This window comes from Labeo rohita, chromosome 24 (genome assembly GCF_022985175.1).
Source record: "Labeo rohita strain BAU-BD-2019 chromosome 24, IGBB_LRoh.1.0, whole genome shotgun sequence".
Taxonomy (NCBI): Eukaryota; Metazoa; Chordata; class Actinopteri; order Cypriniformes; family Cyprinidae; genus Labeo; species Labeo rohita.
Window position 1 is genome coordinate 25760013 of NC_066892.1, and position 20285 is coordinate 25780297.

The 20285-nt window shown below is 34.5% G+C and overlaps 1 protein-coding gene across 4 annotated transcripts in view; it reads right to left on the reverse strand.

Moving 5' to 3' along the window:
* Positions 1-1000: 1000 nt before the first annotated feature.
* ccny (cyclin Y) overlaps positions 1001-20285 on the reverse strand; it is a 68363-nt gene continuing 49078 nt past the window's right edge. For all 4 annotated transcript variants that reach the window (XM_051098356.1, XM_051098353.1, XM_051098355.1 and 1 more), the window contains 6 exons: positions 20143-20178; positions 16977-17034; positions 16771-16890; positions 11572-11738; positions 9464-9626; positions 1001-6716 (listed from right to left, as the gene is read on the reverse strand). In XM_051098356.1, the coding sequence (XP_050954313.1) occupies positions 6600-6716; positions 9464-9626; positions 11572-11738; positions 16771-16890; positions 16977-17034; positions 20143-20178 (661 nt within the window). In that variant the 3' untranslated portion in view covers positions 1001-6599. The remainder of the gene's footprint in view (positions 6717-9463; positions 9627-11571; positions 11739-16770; positions 16891-16976; positions 17035-20142; positions 20179-20285) is intronic.

The following is a 20285-nucleotide window of genomic DNA, read 5'->3' on the forward strand; positions in this document are numbered from 1 at the left end:
ATGATCAGAAGAAATGGACAGCACCTGAGATAAATATATGAGTGTCACAGCAAAGGTTCTGAATACTTAGGACCATGTGATATTTCAGTTTTTCTTTTTTAATAAATCTGCAAAAATGTCAACAATTCTGTGTTTTTCTGTCAATATGGGGTGCTGTGTGTACATTAATGAGGAAAAAAATGAATTTGAATGATTTTAGCAAATGGCTGCAATATAACAAAGAGTGAAAAATTTAAGGGGGTCTGAATACTTTCCGTACCCACTGTATTTAGCATTTTGCGAAAAGTTCCCACAGGTATGTTTTCGTCATGACATCAGGTAGCATACATATTAACACCAAGCACAAATATTATTATTTATTATTTATACTGACTTGTAGTTGTTTGCACCTCAGTGTTTGAAGTCACTACAAGTAGTCAATTTTTTGTGTGTACCTGTGCAGCTAATTTCAAATTAAAATATGAAAATGATATTTTTTTGATTTTTTCAATTGTGTCAAAATTGCTTTGAAATCACTGTGGGTCAGTTTGACAGCCAACACAGTACCAAGTTTTTGAACAGAACATGAGGGTTAAACCGAAATTATATAATGTGATGAAACTCAATAAAACACATCAAATCCGTTTTTATTGCAACTTTTAAAAGTTTATTCTTGTGGCGGTTTCTAAACATTGCTTCTGAACTGGGAGCTTCAGTTAAAATCATAGTTCGAAAACAAAAAACAAACAAACAAACAAAAAAAACTGCATGCGACCATTGTAGCCTCCAGCTCCTGGGCGGACAGCCGCAGGCGACCGGGTTCACTTAGTTTAACAAAGTAGAATCAACTAAGATCATACATAGGAGATAGGATTCAGCCTTTGGCACACACTGAGAACAGATACTGAAGAAGGGTTTAACCTTTGGAACAGAAACAAATGACAACAACAATGTATTATTCATAATAACAGGCATACAACCAGTGACCGAACATAAAATTAAAAAGTCACAACTACAGCAGTTTTCTCTCTTTTTTTTTTTTTTTTTGTTTTGTTTTTTCACAGGAAACCACTTATAGTAGAAATGTTCTGAAAGATTTGAATTTGTAATTTCCTAGAAATTGCAATGAAAATGAGAAAGTAGAGAGAAACAGACAGAAAGAGCCAGAGAGAGGTATTAAATAAGAAACAAAAACTCTATGCAGAGGTAGAGTTCAGTGCACACGGCTAAAACTCGCCACTCGCCTGCCAACTGCCTCCTTTCGCTAAGACTTTTAGGAGTTTATAACACCGTCTTCAGATTCAACGCTGGGCTGCATCCTCACATGCTCACAGAAAATAAATAGAATAATACAATCTTCAAATGCTTTTCAAATGCTCAGTCTTTCGATTCATGATTCCGTTTGCCTCCCCAAAGACACTTCTTGAACGTTTTCCCTGATTTCAACAGTTTCCAACACTCTTAAAATGTGCAAAGGGAGTCTAAAGCGCCACCATTTGCAAAGAACAGATCCTCCTAGAGAAGAACTTTGATTAAACTTTCTTTATCTTTAGGAAATGAACCAAAATGAACATGTGGGTTCTCTGCCTTAGTTATACGTTTAGTCTAGTATCATGTCTCTGACTCTAAACATGAGTACTTTGCTCGGGGGGTGATTCTCACAAAACCTGTCGAGAATATTTCAGGGTCATATTTCACCCCAAAATCAAAAGAAATTAAAAATTATATATTGTATGAATTAAGCCCACATTTTTTCTCAAAACATTAAAATCTTATGGTCCTAGCACAGGCTTAATTTTGAATGCAAAATATAATTTCTAATTTCTTTTGTTTTTGCAAGAAACGTATAACCTTTGTATGTCCAGTCGGATATGTTAGCATCACATAGCCTATATACTGTATTGTATACAAAAGACACAAAGTGTGCACTATATTTAGATTAAACTATTTAAGTAAAAGTGTTAAGACTTTTTTTGGGCATTTGAGATAAAATACCTAGGAAAAAAAAAGATTATAATTAATGTAAGCATAAACACATACTGCTTGAAAATGATGGTCATTTTGATGTCATCTGCAGCAATTAAATAAGGAAAATTGCTTTTTCATTGCTGCAGAAATGAAAAAGAAAAAAAAAAAAAAGATATTGCAGAATTACATTCATGTCAACATAACATTATTAAATTGCTTTACATCATTTTTGTGATGGTGAATTCCAGTTTTAATTCAACTGGAAAGTCCTACCTGATCTCATGATGAAAACGTGCCTGTGGGAACATTTGTACATATTTCGCGACTCGTGAAAATAAGTATATATCACTGCAGTTTCCAACAGAAGTGTCCATTAGAGGCAGTAAAACATCGACTACTTGTAATCGTTTTCGTATACAGCTTCATATGTTTCACTTTCTGGACGTAACAAGCTTGCTTGGTAGCTCAGCTGGCACTGAATTAGGATGCGGAATCCTTGGGTACAAATCCTGTGAAAAACATGAACGAGTGATCACATGCTTGCGATTGTGTTTTTACGTCACATTTGCTTTTGTTCATACTATTGGGTAGGTTTAGGTGTAGTGCAGATGGCTTGTTATTTTAAAATGTCACGGAGCATTAGAGTTACAGCTTAATGGACATTAGCTTAAATGGACAAAATGTCACTTAATGGACATTTTAAGTCAGAACTGCGGTGACATATACAAACCGTATCATATATACGTTCTTCTGTTCCAAGGGAAAAAAAAAAAAAAAAAAAAACACACTTTTTTAGCACCACTCAGTGGACATTTCTGTTGGAAATTGCAGTGATATAAGTACTCGCAAAAATAAGTACATATCACTGCATTTTCCAACAGAAATGTCCACTAGAGGCGGTAAAACAGCGAGCACTTGTAATCGTTTTCGTAGACAGTTAGGATTAAAGCTTCATATGTTTCGTTTTCTGGACGTAACAACTTGCTCGGTAGCTCAGCTGCCACCGAATTGGACTTAGGATGCGAAATCCTTGGGTATGAATCTTGTGAAAAATGGCTCACAATGAAAGAGCTGAAAGATGAGAGTTCGAAAAACAAGCTGAAATGGCATGTTTGCGATTGCGTTTTTACGTCACATTCGCTTTTGTTCATACTGTCGGGAAGGTTAGGTATAGTGCAGATGGTATGTTATTTTAAAACGTCATGAAACAGAGTTATAGCACCACTCAATGGACATTTCAAGTCAGAACTATGGTGACACATACAAAACGTAGCGTATATATGTTCATCTGTTCCGAGGGTAGAAACCGAACACTGTTTTAGAGCCACTCAGTGTTCATTTCTGTTGGAAACTGCAGTGACATGTACTTATTGGCAGGCATTTTGGGTCTCGTGAAAATAATTACATATCACTGCAGTTTCCAACATAAATGAACACTAGAGGCAGTAAAACAGCGAGCACTTGTAATCGTTTTCGTAGACAGTTATGATTACAGCTCCATATGTTTCACTTTCTGGACGTAACAACTTGCTCGGTAGGTCAGCCGGCACCGAATTAGACTTAGGATGTGAAATCCTTGGGTATGAATCTCGTGAAAAATGACTCACAATGAAAGAGCTGAAAGATGACGGATCGAAAAACAAGCTGAAATGGCATGCTTGCAATTGCGTTTTTATGTCACATTTGCTTTTGTTCATACTATCGGGAAGTAGCCACTCAATGGACACAGAACTACGGTGACACGTACAAAACGTAGCATATATATGTTCATCTGTTCCGAGGAAAAAAGAAAACAAAAAAAAAACAAAAACAAAAAAAAAAAAACACTCTTTTAGCGCCACTCAGTAGACATTTCTGTTGGAAACTGTTGTGATATGTACTTATTAAGTATTTTGGGTCTCGCGAAAATAATTACATACCACTGCAGTTTCCAACAGAAATGTCCACTAGAGGTGGTAAAACAGCGAGATTGTTTTCATACACAGTTATGATTACAGCTCCATATGTTTTGCTTTCCAGATGTAACAAGTTTGCTCGGTAGTTCACCGAATCAGACTTAGGATGCGAAATCCTTGGGTATGAATCTTGTGAAAAATGGCTCACGGTGAAAGAGCTAAAAGATGAAAAATGAGAAACCGAAAAACAAGCTAAAAGAGCATGCTTGTGATTGCATTTTTACGCCATTATATCATTTTACATCACATTCGTTTTTTGCAAAACGCACCATATCATCTGTTCATCTGTTCCGAGAGAAAAGAAAACAATCACTTTTTTTTAACGCCACTCAGTGGACATTTCTGTTGGAAACTGTAGTGATATGTACTTATTGGTAGGCATTTTGGGTCTCGTGAAAATAGTTACATATCACTGCAGTTTCCAACAGAAATGAACACTAGAGGCAGTAAAACAGCGAGCAACGTAATCGTTTTCGTAGACAGTTATGATTACAGCGCGGTGGGTCAGCCAGCACAGAATCGGACTTAGGATGCGAAATCCTTGGGTATGAATCTTGTGAAAAATGGCTCCCAATGAAAAAGCTGATAGATGAAAAATGAGAAATCGAAAAACAAGCGAAAATGATGCTTGCAATTGCATTTTTACGTCATTATACATCACATTCGCAAAACGCACCATATATACATTCATCTATTCTGAGAGAAAAGAAAACGATCACTTTTTTTTAGCACTACTCAGTGGACATTTCTGTTGGAAACTGCAGTGATATGTACTTATTGGTACGTATTTCGGCTCTTGCGAAAACGTTCCCGCAGTTACATATTTATCATGAGGTCAGACTGGGAAAGTCAACTGAGGACAGAAGAATATGACTTTAAACAAACAAACAAACAAAAAACACTTTAATGACAGCGCTTAGAAACGGTGTCGGATCCCAGAAGATTTACTTAGTTCTGATAAAACAAATGACATATTTATATTTTTCATTTTTTTTTATCCACAATTGTCCAGGATTTGGGAATTAACAAAAGTAAATACTGGTCACATATAAATATCTTAATTTCTTTACGTATGTTTAAGTATGTACAATATACAAAAGATATTTTTGGAAGTTCTAATTCTCAAGGTGTTTCTGAATGAAGTCTCACAAATGAAAATTTCTCGGTCACTCTCAACAGATAATATAACGAATCATCATCGCACGTACTATACATCTGATGGCGTAATTCAACACTTGCTTATCGTTTAATTGGGAAGAACCGATTTCAAAACTAATTTTGCTGTCTAAAGACATCTTTTGCTGTTTTAATGAGAACTTAAGATAAAATGGTTAATTTTATATTCTAGATCTAAGGCCATTTTCCCGCTACACGCAGGCACCGCAGGTGATGGCAGTGGATACAGCAGGAATTCATTTCTCTCACAATTCAATTCAGTCTCTGGTTTGATGTATCGTAATTGAGAAAATAAAACATTGCAATCCGTCCAAACAATCCACAGTGGCACTAAGAGCCTCACTTTAATACACCAATTGTAACAACAAATTTGGACTCAGTGCCATCTGGAAGTTCCCAAGCAGCCTTTCAAATATCCGCTCCAATCTTTCCAGGAGATATTGTACGGAATAGAGCACAGTGCATGTATTGCTTTGAGAATTTGGAAAGGAGTAACACAGCATGTGTAAATCTGGGGTTTGTTGAGGTTAATTAAAAAAAAAAAAAAAAAAAAAAAAAATCGCGACAAGAATATGGAGGTTATACATGTTAATGATGGAATGTCAGAAGAAAAACCTTTGATTTCAGTATTAAAACTTCCAATTTCAGTCTATTTTGACATTGTACATTAGGCTTTCGATTATCGAATCTTGTGTTTCAAAAGGAAACTTCATATGGAAACCTTCCACAACACTTCCTTTTGAAAATACAAAGACAACTTCCATTACGCTTAGATAGTAAGACTAAATGGTGCAAACTGCCTTTATCGAGTATTACAAGTTGAAAACAGAACAAAACATAAAATAATCAGACTAAACACAGAGGTCCAAATTGTATATTTTCCCATCGATTTGCATTGTTTGACTTTAGATCAATTACGAATGTTTTTTCCATTTAAAATAAATCTTAATGCGATAAAATGTTAAATAACAGTATGTAAGAACAGTGGTCATTTTATACTTTGATCAGCTCACAGCCATTTGGAGAGAAATACTTTAAGGAATGGAAGAAGCTTTAGGAAATTTCTTGAGAAGTGGTTGATTTTGGCTCTTGATCTTGATGCGAGACATCCGTGAGCGTCCCGGTGAGATTTTTTTTCTAACCATACAAGATCAATAAACACAGTACGAATACTTCCTCACCTAGAATGGCAAACACGTATGACACAGAGCTGTTGGAATGCTGTTCCAGTCATTGGAGCGTCTTTCTCCCTCGTTTATATCCTTTCATTCACGTCCTCTGGTTTTTCTGAACTGCGGTAGCAGTGTCCTCCTCTCTCTCTTCTAAGCCACAGGTTGGAAAGTGATCTTTGTGTGGGTGTCTTGTATATACAGCAGCCGTACGACACTCTTTAGAACAAAAACCTCTGGCTCAAGAGTCCTGCGGAGGTATTAAGCACGTATGTGTCCTCTTAGAGAACGCTTCCTCTTCTGACAGTCTGTTTCTTTCAGTCTCTCGCAAAGTCCCCAGCGTCAACCGTTATTAGGAAATGATGGCCGGCGACCATCTGACCACTGTCAGGTTATCTGCGCTCACTGAGCGCTTCTTGGCTGCTTTTCTCAAGTCTTTATATTTGTCGTCACAAAGCCTGGAGATCGCCTGTGAGAAACAAGAAGGTAAATCAAATGCTGAAATCTTCTTTAAAAAATAAAAATAAATAAATAAAAATACACTACCACTGCCACTACCACTCAAAAATTTTGGGATGGGATTTTTAATGTTTTTGAAAGAAATTTCTTATACTTATCAAGGCTGCACTTATACAGTAAAAACAGTAATATTGTGAAATACTATTAGAATTTCAAATAAATATTCTCTATTTTTATTTTTATTATTTCATTTTAAAATGTAATTAATTTCTGTGATGCAAAGCTGAATTTTCAGTAACATTACTCCAGTCTTCAGTGTCACATGATCCTTCAGAAATCATCATAATATACTAATTTGCTGCTTAAGAAACTGATGTTTTTATTATTATTTTATTCAAAATTCTTTGATTATAAAGTTCAAAAGAACAGCATTTAAATAAAAAAAATCTTTTGTAACATAATAAATGTATTTAATGTCACTTTTCAATGTAATTCATTGCTAAATGTTTAATTTACTTTTAATTTTAGTATTTATTTTATTTAACTTCTACCCCCTGACTCCCAAATCCTTTGTATTTCCTTTTCTTATCTACAAATACAGTTATAATTTCTTCATCTTTCAGTTTCTTAATCTTTAATAACACAACACAAATTGTGATTTTGATCTATTTTATAATACTCTATAATACTCTATATTTTACTTATTCTATAAAAAGTATATATAATTTTAGAAATGAGAAAGACTTTTTATAAATGTCTCGACTTTTCAGGCCCAGTATTTTATTTTATTTTTCACAAATGTGGGGGAAGAAAAAAAAAAAACAAAACAAAAAAAAAAACAAACACAAAACTCCCCTTACTTAAGATGTTCCCAGGGTTCTGTTGTTGGTCCTTTTATTTTTCTACATTATTATTATTATTATTATTATTATTATTATTATTATTATTATTATTATTCGCAAATGTGTAAATAACACAAAGCTCCCCTTACTTAAGGTGTTCCCCAGGGTTCTGTCCTTGGTCCTTTTCTTTTTCTACTTCATTCATTCATTCATATTAATATTATTTAAAAATTAAGAATATTTATTTATTTATTATTTACGTTTTTTATTTTATTAAGACAGGACAGTATTTTAGACAGTGAAGTGGGAGATAGAGAGAGAGAGAGGGGGGACAGGATCGGGAAAGGTCCGCTAGCCGGGACTCGGGACGCCAAAGCGAAGCGGCGCTTTATGTTCTTGTGCAGGCTATTGGTGCTGACATTCTTTTTCTAGATAGTAATAATAATAATAATAGTAACAACAACAACAACAACAACAATAATAATAATAATAATAATAATTATAATAATAATAATAATAGTAATACTTAAAACTTCCAAAATGCAGTTTAAATGCGGCTTCAAACAATCCCAGATGTGGTTGTAAATGATCCCAGCTGAGAAAGAAGGGTCTTATCTAGCGTAACAATTGGTTATTTTAATAAAAATAATACAATTTATAAGTTCCAAATCGCCCCCTGTTTTACCTTTTTTGGTTAAGGGTGTTTGATCTTCTTTGCATGTTCACTGGGTCGGAACTTCTGCAGCGATGTAGGAAGGTTATAAATGATTTATGAAGTTGAGGGAGAAAATACGATTGGAGTTTTTCGACCCTAACTGTCTTGAGTCAGAAGACACAGAGTTCAGGGAGAGAAAGGCAAGACGAGCGTTTGAGATTAAAAAGTATTTAAATTGTATTTCTTTAATGAACATAACCAATCGTTTCGCTAGATAAGACCCTTCTTCCTCGACTGGGATCGTTTACAGCCACATTTGGGATCGTTTGAAGCCGCATTTAAACGTTTGAACATTTTAAAAGTTCAAAATCGGGGCACCATATCAGTCCATTAAATTGAGAAAAATGCAGAAATGTTTTCCTCAAAAAACATAATTTCTTTACGACTGAAGAAAGAAAGACATGGACATCTTGGATGACAAGAGGGTGAGTACATTATTTAAAACAATCTTTGTTTTGGAAGTGGACTTCTCCTTTAACAACAGCATTGAGTAGATACATTATTAGCTAGATTCACATTTGACACAACTGAAGGTGTCAAAGTATTGGCCAAACCTGTACTTTCTGGTGCAAGAACCAAATTTCCAAATACAGCAACCTTCATGAATAAGTGGGGAAAAAGTTTCATTCTTGAGACAGGATACAACTTGTGTCAATTATTTTGAGATGACAGATGATTGTGTGTGGGAGCGTATAAAGCGGCCAGTGCAGTATGGAAGCAGGGAGGGCTGGTCCTCATGAAAGAACTGGATCACAAACCACCAACTGACTGACTGATTGAGCTGTCCACCCACAGACCACCGACTCTAGATGGGCTTGTGGGCTATTACACCACTAAAGGAACTGTGCACACACACACACAAACACAAGTGAGCTAACTAACATCATTATAGGCCTGGTCTTGTCATGACTGTAATTGGGCAGCTTCGAGGCTGAATGCTGGCGTAAGACACACATGGGGATTCAGACGAGGTAATTACTCAGCTCCGCTGCTGCTGAACCAATGGACCAATAAAACATGTCACGATATTCCGTCACCAAAGGAAGCTTTTAAGTTTTACTGCCTTATTCTTTATAACTTGCTGGCGCAATACTAGGAGATTCAGTATTAAAACATGTCAAGATATTGAACTGACAATCTGAGATATATCTTGCGCTATATAATGTGCGTTACCGATGTTAAATGGTTCTGACCGCTTACCTCGAGTTTCTGGGCCTTGTCTCTGCTGAGAGGCTCCAGGGGAAAGCTGAGGTTGTTCGCCTCAGAGAGCGAACGCAAGTCAAAATAGTACTTGGCGTAGACGCTTGATGGAACGTTAATATTGAACTGCAGCAGCTCCAGAAACTGTCGCTCCAACTCATTCCTAGTGGGAGAGAGAAAGCAAAGATAATTAGCTTTGCGTATGTTCCTTTTTGACATTTGTCAGTGGGTGGAAATAAGCACAAAGAAAATCTTGACAGTTTAGCTATTCAAGGAAATTCTGATTTAGCATGTTTCAATGAAATCCAATGTCTTTTCATTGTAAAACCCTGATCATCTTATTATATTAAAAAATCTTTCTTCATTCATCTCAAATTTTTTTTTTTTTTTTTTTTTTTTTTTTTTACCACCAATGAGACCCCTCAGTGTTCAAAATAAACATCTATTGTCACCCTTTTCTACCAACCACATAATTATTCCAGCGCATGCAGAAACCACCCAGCTAAATATAACCAACAGTGAAGCCTCTGACAAGAAAAAGGCAACAAACACCCACAAACCCACACTATACGGTCCTCCATGCTGTTTGCGGTGCGCTTTGAGGACAATATGACCGCCTCCGTCATAGAATCTTTAGTCAGGACGGCCTTTAAAATAACTGTGCTCAGCAGGAGTTGGAAGGGCAGATGTGACAACTTGCTGAATGTGTCAAGTATCACTCTTTATATTTGTCAGCTCAATTTCTTGGTACCCTGCCTTCAAGGATATTATATGTGGAATCTTAAGCTCTCAAAGATATCGTTTCCAAAAAATGTCATAAAAGCATCATAAATAGCAGTTCTACGAAAGCTGCCAATGGTTAAAGTAAATATACAACAGTTCATGGTTTGTGGAGGGCTCTGACCTCTGTTCAACATAAAATTAAAACAGACCCTACACAATTAAATGTTCCTTATTGCGTATGATTTGTTGTTCATTCAGAAATCCATAGCATGTTATGTTAACTTTAAGTCACCATAAACTACCAGTCAAAAGTTTTTGAACAATAAAAAAAAAAAAGCCTCTTCTGCTCACCAAGCCAGAATTTATTTGATCCAAAGAAAATTTTGAAGCATTTTTACTATTTAAAATAAGTTTTCTATTTGAAGTAATTTATTCCTGTGATTTTAAAGCTGAATTTTTAGCATCATTTCAGAAATCATTCTAATATTCTGATTTGCTGCTTAATAAACATTTATTATGATGTTGAAAAGAGCTGAGTAGAATTTATTTCAGGTTTATTTAATGAAAAGAAGAACAGCATTTGTCTGAAATAGAAATCTTTTATAACATTAGAAATGTCTTTAGCATCACTTTTGTTTAATTTAAAGCAATCTTTGCTAAATAAAAGTATTAATTTCTATAATTTATATGTGTTAAAAAAAAGACATATACTGACTTCCGAATGATACAGTGTATAATGTTACAAAAGCGTTTTATTTCAGCTAAATTCTGATCTTTTGATTTTTCAATTCTTCAAAGAATCCTAAAACAAAAAAAGTACTCAACTGTTTTAAATATTGAACAGTAAATCAGATGATTAGAATGATTTCTGAAGGATCATGTGACACTGAAGACTGGAGTAATGATGCTGGAACTTTATCTTTGTTTACTGGAATAAACTACATTTTAAAATATATTCAAATAGAAAACATTTTAAATAGTAAAAATATTTCTAAATTGTACTGTTTTTGCTGTACTTTGGATCAAATAAATGCATGCTTGGTGAGCAGATAAGAGAAATCTTAAAAACAACAACAATAAAACAACGTCAACAATTTGACTGGTAATGTATCTTAGAAATGTTTTAAGACTGAGCATCAAAGCTGTTTCCATTTAGAGTTTTAAATTTAATTACGAAAAATTTAGATATTGCATAAAACATTTGCAAGTAAACCAACGCTTTCATCTTGTGAAATTGTGTTCAAGATACTTGCTACTTCCTGGGAAACTGATGCAAATAATAATAAAAATGGAAGTTCGAAAAAAAGTTTTTCATACATAATAAATGACTTGCACCTTGCGGTGCTGTCATGTTATCTCACAAGAGACAAGAGACACACACTTACATGTCTTCCACGGTGATGTCTTTGAGAATCTGACAATAGTCAACATTCCATACGGCCTGATCATCCCACACTTTTGACGCCAACAGGATGGCACCCAAAACAATCCTTTTCCAGTTAGCAGGACAAATGTCGATCTCTGCGTATGTTAACAATCTCTCCAGATACACCTGACAGAAAGAGAAAAAGTTCTTAAAATTGTTATTTCAAAGACATTACCATGATTAAGTTGAAAATGAAGGAGATTTGATTTTGATGAGTGTCATTCAATACTGATGCAAAGCATCTCGACAAAGTCATCTGTAAGTAAACCAATGTTTGTTTTTAGATTCTGGTGACTGACCCTTGCATTTCTGTTTTTGAAGCAAGGTTACTGCAGCCTCACTGCAAATATGTGATTACTGCAAGACTGACATGCAGGTCAGGGGGCATAAATGCCAAAGAACAAACAAACACATATGTTCAGCCAACAAACAAACTGCCTCACTGGTAACAAACTGCAAATTGAACACCATTCAATTTTAACGGCACTAATCAAAAAGTGTTTTTTTTCTTCCTTTTTTTGACATGTACCATGAATACTTAAAAAAAAAAAAAAAAAAAAAAAAAAAAAAAAAAAAAGATGTACTATATATTACAAATGACTTGCATCTGGTATATGACAAAGACTGCATTTCACTCCCAGACCGCAGTGTGGCTATTGACATTATACATCATGACATACTTTTACATTAGAAATTAGATTAGAAAGTTGCATTGCCTCAAGCTGGTTTAGAACTGACCATTACCAAATTGTTTGTTTAAATGTGGAACTAGCAAATCTAAAATTGTTAAAGGGGTCATCGGATGCTAAGTTCACTTTTACATGTTGTTTGAACATTAATGTGTGTTGGCAGTGTATGTACAGATCTACCCTATAATGATAAAAATCCATGCAGTGGTGTTTAATTAATCTGTAAAAATAATATCCCCTTTTTCAAATCGAGCCATTCTCAGATGCCTGGCATGCCTAAAGTAAACAGGCTTGTCACTCCACAGAGAGAAGAGAGGGGCGGGGCAAGCAGGGCTCATTTGCATTTAAAGCGGCCTCAACCAGAATATGATGAGGTTGTGACTTTAGGGTGATTTAGGGTGACTTTGAAGTTGGAGGAGAAAATGAGATGGAAGTTGTACCCTAATTGTCTTAAATTGGAGAGCACAGAGTGCACATCGCAGAGCATTTAAAAAGTGTAAAAAAAAAAAAAAAATTAAGAAAATTAAACTGCATTTTGGAGGTTCCAACTTGCGAGTGCCATAGAAGTCCACTATATGGAGAAAATTCCTGAAATGTTCCTCAAAAAAAAAAAAAAAAAAAACAATATCTTCATGACTGGACAAAGAAATACATGGGCATCTTGGATGATAAGGGGGTGAGTAAACTATCTGTAAATTTCTGTAAAAACTCTCAGTACTATGGTACATATTTCAGTACTTGAAAATAAGACTCATTCCCTTATTAAGTGATTTTCGCTCATCTTAATGATAAGAAGCTCTGGAATTTTGCTATATTTTATGACTTTTGGAAGAGAAGGCAGAAATGCACATTAAAATATCAAAAATTCACTTTGTACCATTAACTCCTAAATCTCACTGATACATTATTTCCCTAAACCTTTAGGCATTTCAATTTTAAACCATACAGTTGAGAGAAAAATATATTCTGGTCAAACTGCTTCCTGGGGCGCTCATAAATTTTCCATGTCTGTTTAAAGCCTCTCTGTGTTATGAGATTGTACAAGGTTGAGATGTACTGTTCAACCCCACAGGATTTTTGAAGGAGAACAGCCCTTACCAAGCCCTCATTTATGTTTTATCCACTTGAAAGCAACGAGACATTATGAAAAAAATAGCACACCTTTTTTTTTTTAACATGCCACATGATTGGAAATATTCTTCCTGTCTGTTGGACAAGTAACACGTCAAAGACTACTTCTATGTTTAGTGGCAAAAAAAAATTTGTATGATCACTCACAATATCTCCAATAATATGTGACCCTGGACCACAAAACAAGTCTTAAGTATCAAGGGTATATTTACAGCAATAGCCAAAACTACATTTGTATGGGTCAACATTATTGATTTTTCTTCTATTGCAAATATCATTAGGAACCAAATAAAGATCATGTTTCATGAAGATATTTTGTAAATTTCCTACCGTATACCATTTCTCAATATTTAGAATTTTTTTTGCACCCTCAGATTCCTGATGTTCAAATAGTTGTATCTCAGCCTAATATTGTGCTATTCTAACAAACTATACATCAGCGGAAAGCTTATTTATTAATTTAGGATAATGTATAAAACTCATATAAAACTAATATTTCTTTGTGTCCTTCTAAAGGAATGTTATAAACATAGCACAGACGTACAATTCAACCACTTTATGAGCACTGTTGACGTGGTGTACTACAGTATGCTGTAGCCACGGGCATCTTTAGCATTCATAAACACAGCTGATGGATGTAGGCAAACAAAGACGTCCTTATGAAATGAAAAACGCATGATGTATGCAATGCAAAAAAGACGTAGCAGGGGAAACGCACATAGACACTCAATAGGGCATGTCAAATAATATTTGTTTTCCCATATTGGGAAAGAAATCTAATAAGAGCTCAATTTTGTTTGTAGAAAGTCAAGGACAGAAATCACACATTTAATTGGTTCCACTGCATCGGGGGGCTCCGGCTCACCCGTGGGCAGCTGTGCATTAAATATGTGCTTATGAGAGTATGTTCGCATGTATCTCTCAGTTAATCTCCTCTACACAGTGTCAGCAAATGAGCAAATTACACACCTACAATTTTTAAATCAACAACCTAAAAAAATACTCTAGGGACAGCGGTCAGCACCTTCCAGTAAACACTAACCTGGGTAGAACTGAGAATATAATTCATTTTTTATCCAGTTGAGTCACAAACATTTTAAGAGGGCACATTATGAAGCAGTGTTTTTAAGCATTAATTATATACTATTGTAGTATTTATTAAAATTTGAAATATGTTTAGTTTTCATTTTCAGGTTTTATTTGTGTACTTTTGTCATTTTTATTATTTTAAATTTTGTGTTTATAAAAAAAAAAAAAAAAAAAACCATATGAAATAAAATATTTAAATATTTTATTTAAATACTTTATTTGAGTTTTAGTAATTGCAGTACTTTAACCTATTTAAATATATTACATCTATTTTATTTTAGTTATTTGCAAGTTAACACTGCTAATTAAGTTTTTCATGTATAATTTATATTTTGATTTAATTTCAGACTAAACATTTTAAGAGGGCACATTACCATGAAGCAGCGTTTTCAAGCATTAATTATATACTATAATAGTATGTATTAAAATGATAAATATTTTTAGTTTTCATTTTTAGTTTTTTTTTTTTTTTTTTGTGTGTGTGTGTGTTCTTTTGTCATTTTTAATATTATTTATTAACATAAAAAAACATTTTTTTTTAAAGATATTTTTGTTTAGCTTTATTTCAGTTTTAGTTTTAGTAATTGCAGTACTTTAACCTATTTAAATATATTATATCTATTTTATTTTAGTTATTTGCCAAGTTAACACTGCTAATTAAGTTTTTCATGTATAATTTATATTTTGATTTTAATTTCCTAAACATTTTAACAGGGCACATTACCATGAAGCAGTGTTTTTAAGCATTAATTATATACTATTATAGTATTTATTAAAAAGTAAAATATGTTTAGTTTTCATTTTTAGTTTTTTTGTGTTCTTTTGTCATTTTTTATTATTATTTTTTAACATAAAAAACATAATTTTAAAAACATATTTTTGTTTAGCTTTATTTCAGTTTTAGTTTTAGTTTTAACACTGCTAATTCAGTTTTTCATGTATCATTTATATTTTGATTTAATTGCAGCCTAAACATTTTAAGAGGGCACATTACCATGAAGCAGTGTTTTTAAGCATTTTTTTGTGATCTTTTGTCATTTTTATTATTTATTTAAAAAAAAATTAAAAATAGAAAAAACAAAAAATATTTCGGTTTAGCTTTATTTCAGTTTTAGTTTGCGTAATTGGAGTACTTAAATCTATTTAAATGTATTACATTTATTTTGTTTAGTTATTTGCCAATTAACCCTGCTAATTAAGGTTTCCTGTAAAATTTATATTTTGATTTAATTTCAACCTTATTTCAATTAATACAATTATTTTAATAGATTTAGTTTTAGTTAACAATAAAAACACTATTCTCTAGACTAAACTAAAAAGCCAATTTATCTGTCCACACTGAACACAAAACTGGACCACTGAGATTTCTGACAACTTCTGAAGAGACAAACTGATTTATCATCTGAGTGGAAATGTTAGTGTTTTATTCAAGACAAACGGTCTCCAATGAAATTCACTGTGTGCAGTGACTCATAGTTTCCTTTTAATAACCGAAGCACCAGCAGCAGCCAATCAGATTTTACCAGCATCCCTGCACCTGTTGCCCCCTACAGGTCAAGGAACAGGCTCAATCTGTCTCAATCTACATTTAGAAACAAAGAAAAACACAATCTGTCTATCTGAGAAGTCTATCAGTTGCACTCAAAACAGTGTTTTTATTAGTTTCAGACTTTTCACTATAAGTCTTCTCCTGGTTTGACAGACGTTTTGGGCCAAAAACCATCTTGAAAGAGATTGACCGACACTGCTTAAGTAATTTACCACAGTTATTGTTTTGTTTAGGGGTTGGTACAGGTAATAAACGGATTAAATTGCGCCAGCAAATCGGATGCCAGCTTACAAATTTAAAGACATCACTGGAACTGAGGCAGAGACGACACTTCCATTGGACCATCAGTATAGATTAGAACCCTATTAAACACACACACGCACACAAGCATTCGCATCCCCTTGTATGTCTGCTTGTTTAATGGCACCTCATGAAGGTATTTGGTTGGACAAGTGAGAAGGGAAGAGCCTTCAAAAGAAGGATTTCGTCACAGAGCAGGAACAGTCACGCTCAGACAGCTGCTAGGCTTAGCACCCACTAATAAAGCCCTAAATATGACAACCATTTTCACCTGAGTGATGGTAAATCCACTTCATTGCTGGTAAACCCTATTTTAACTTTGCTACAATACCAGCCAATCCAAAAAGACACGGATGAACTTTTATTGGTCCACCATGAAGTCACATGACCTTTCACTCACCAGAGTAACTATGGCACACTCAGCCGTGAGCTGGGCGGCACTGAAAAGTGTACGGACGAATCGGTAGATCTGTTTCTGTTCTGGGTCGTGCTTATCATAGTCTGACGGCACTTCAGATTTCTGTGGAAAGGAAAAGGAAGTTTTAGGACGTTCAAACTTGTTTAGGATGTAATTGCACATATTAGCTGCAGAAATGAAACACTTACTGAAAGTGGATGAAGTTTTTCATCAAAAATGTCTAACAGCATTCGTCCGTCCACATTTCTGAAAAGAGAAAGGTGAACTGAAATTAGATTAGGGAAGACTGGTACTTATTCTAAGATGTGCTCATGTAAAGAATTACAGAACTAGGAAAGTACGTTGTGATAAATTTTCAGTCTCGCCAAAACCTTGTCTAAAAGTTATGTTTCAACAGCTCTGAAACACTGAAGTTTGAAGATTACAAAGCATTAAGGGTTTATATGGTATTAAAGGTTTAAGAGAAAGACGGACACAAAGCCAGAGACAGAGAAAAAGGACGGATATAATATGTATGGTTGTAGGTAGGTGGATAGATACAGTTGAGGTCAAAAGTTTACATACACCTTGCACAGTGTTTCCCCTGCCATTATATTAGGGGGGCCGCCCGCCGCCCCCCTTTAAAGGGGTCATCAGATGCCCATTTTCCACAAGTTGATATGATTCTTTAGGGTCTTAATGAAAAGTCTCTAATATACTTTGATTAAAAATTCTCAATGGTTTTGTAAAACAACACCCTTTTTACCTTGCCATATCAGCTCTGCAAAAATCATCTCATTCTAAGGGGTTGTTCCTTTAAATGCAAATGAGCTCTGCTCACCCCACCCCTCTCTTCTCTCTGTGGAAAGACGGTCTTGTTTATATTAGCCACACTTAGCGGCGTTTATGCTGTAAGTGAAGCTGGATCATGAATTATTCGCACAAACATAGACGGATATATGTAGATCGGGAGGCACATTCCATTCACAAACAAACGTAATCCACTGCATCTTCAGCGGCTCAGATGTCGGGAGTAAATGATCACCACTATGTTCATTATTACATCCAGCAACACAACACCTCAATTGCTCAATCGGAGATATTCTTGTCTAACTTACATCCCTGCTTCGGCATCGAAACAAGGAAAGTTACTGGACTGTGACAGCTGGTCTAAGGTAAGAGCTCATGTCAATCAACTACGGTGGGAGCGGCCTCTGTGAAGAAGGGCTCGATTTGAAAAAGGGGATATTAATTTTTACAGATTCATTAAAAACCACTGCATGTACTTTTATCATTATAGGGTAGATTTGTACATACACTGCCAACACACATTAATGTTCAAACAACATGAAAAAGTGAACTTAGCAGCCGATGACCCCTTTAAGGTCACGTAAACTTTATTTGCTATATAGCGCCAGATCACAACAGGTGTCATTTAAGGTTACCTTTCCTATAGAACAGGTCTATACCTTGTTCTTTTATTTAAAAAAAAAAAACAAAGCCTTATGTTATTTATCTTATTTACACAACGGCATGTCATTTCTGTCTCTAACGTCACGTGGTCACGTGTCTACAATTTCTCCTCAGCTAAAACGCGGACGGGATCGCGGAGTCTATTCACAAAAACGGAATTTACTCTATAGCGCGGGATGCCGCAGAATTCATCAATTTTTGGTTTAATTAATCAAAAGTAGGTCTCTCACTTAATTCAAATCGCGATATGGGCTAATATCTGTGAATATTAAAACGCAAAAAGACGGTTTAAATATGAATCCTCCATGTTCCGTTTGGCTCTGTATGAACTAATGGCGGAGATGTGGTTTTGTGTACCACACAAATACTGAAGCACACGTGAGGCTCGCGGTGATTTTCGGCCTCTGCGTCTCATTATGTGACAACATAAATGCATGAACTTAATCTCCAGAACTGCTGTGAGAGTCACTTCATGTAAATTTTACTGTTTTAATAGAGAAAATTAGCATCATAACGTAGTGTATACACACAAAAGCTAACCGGCAACCTGTCAAAATAAAAGTACGGTTTAACATGTAACAGAAATGTATTAGTTTTGTATTACTTTGGTACTGTATAATGCAGGTGTTTACACATTTCTCTTTCTAGCAAATTTAATTAAACAATTAAATACAGAAATTATAATAATAACAGAAAAACTCTGTTTGTTTGGCAACAAATAAAAAGGTTTAATTTTCATTTCATTAAAAATAAATAAACAAATAAATAAATGTATTTTTATATAGGATTCCAAACCTGGAATCCTAGGGGAAACACTGTTGCAGAATTATTTTACCAAAATAAGAGGGATCATACAAAATGCTTGTTATTTTTTATTTAGTACTGACCTGAATAAGATATTTTACATACACAGCTGTGTTTTTAGTGATAGTTCATGAGTCCCTCATTTGTTCTGAACAGTTAAACTTCCTGCTGTTCTTCAGAAAAAAATCCTTCAGGTCCCACAAACTCTTTGGTTTTTCAGCATTTTTGTGTATTTTAACCCTTTCCAACAATGACTGCATGATTTTGAGATTCATCTTTTCACACGGACGACAACTGAGGGATTCATATGCAACTATTACAGAAGGTTCAAATGTTCACTGATGCTCCAGAAGGCAACACAATGCATTAAAGGGGGGGGGGTGAAAACTTTTAAACAGAATGAAGATGTGTAAATTTTTCTTATTTTGTCTGAATATCGTATTTTTGTCACATTTAGTACTGCCCTTCAGAAGCTACTTACATGTTTTCTAGAAGACAAAATAAGTTAAATTTACCCTGATCTTTAAATGCAAAAAGTTTTCACCCCCCGACATTATTTATGCATTGTTTTGCCTTCTGAAGCATCAGTGAGCATTTTAACCTTCTGAAATAGTTGCATATGAGTCCCTCAGTGTGAAAAGATGGATCTCAAAATCATACAGTCGTTGTTGGAAAGGGATCAAACAGACAAAAATGCTAAAAAAACTAAAGTATTTGTGGGACCTGAATGATTTTTTCTGAAGAACAGCAGGCAGTTTTAACTGTTCAGGACAAACAAGGGACTTATGAACAACTATTACTAAACAAAAGAAACAGCTGTGGATCATTCAGGTAACAACACAGTATTAAGAATAAACCATATGTAAACTTTTGAAATGGGGTCATTTTTTATAAATTTAACGATTAATTTATTATGTGGACTATATACAAACATCTTATGTGAAATATCTTACTCAGTACTAAATAAAAAATAACATTCATTTTGTATGATCCCTCTTATTTTGATAAACTTAACATTTTGCAGATTCTGCAAGGTGTATGTAAACTTTTGACCTCAAGGGCAGATACCTGATCTGATGAGAGAAATTAAAAACATACCTGTTCTTTATGTGGTAGTATATTGCGAGGGCGACACTGCAAACAGAAGAAACAGCAGAGAGAAGTTGATTAACCATAGAAGTCAACATGATGAAGCAACATTAAATTCAAGCTGAAGGGCAAGTTGTATGTAACGTCATCTT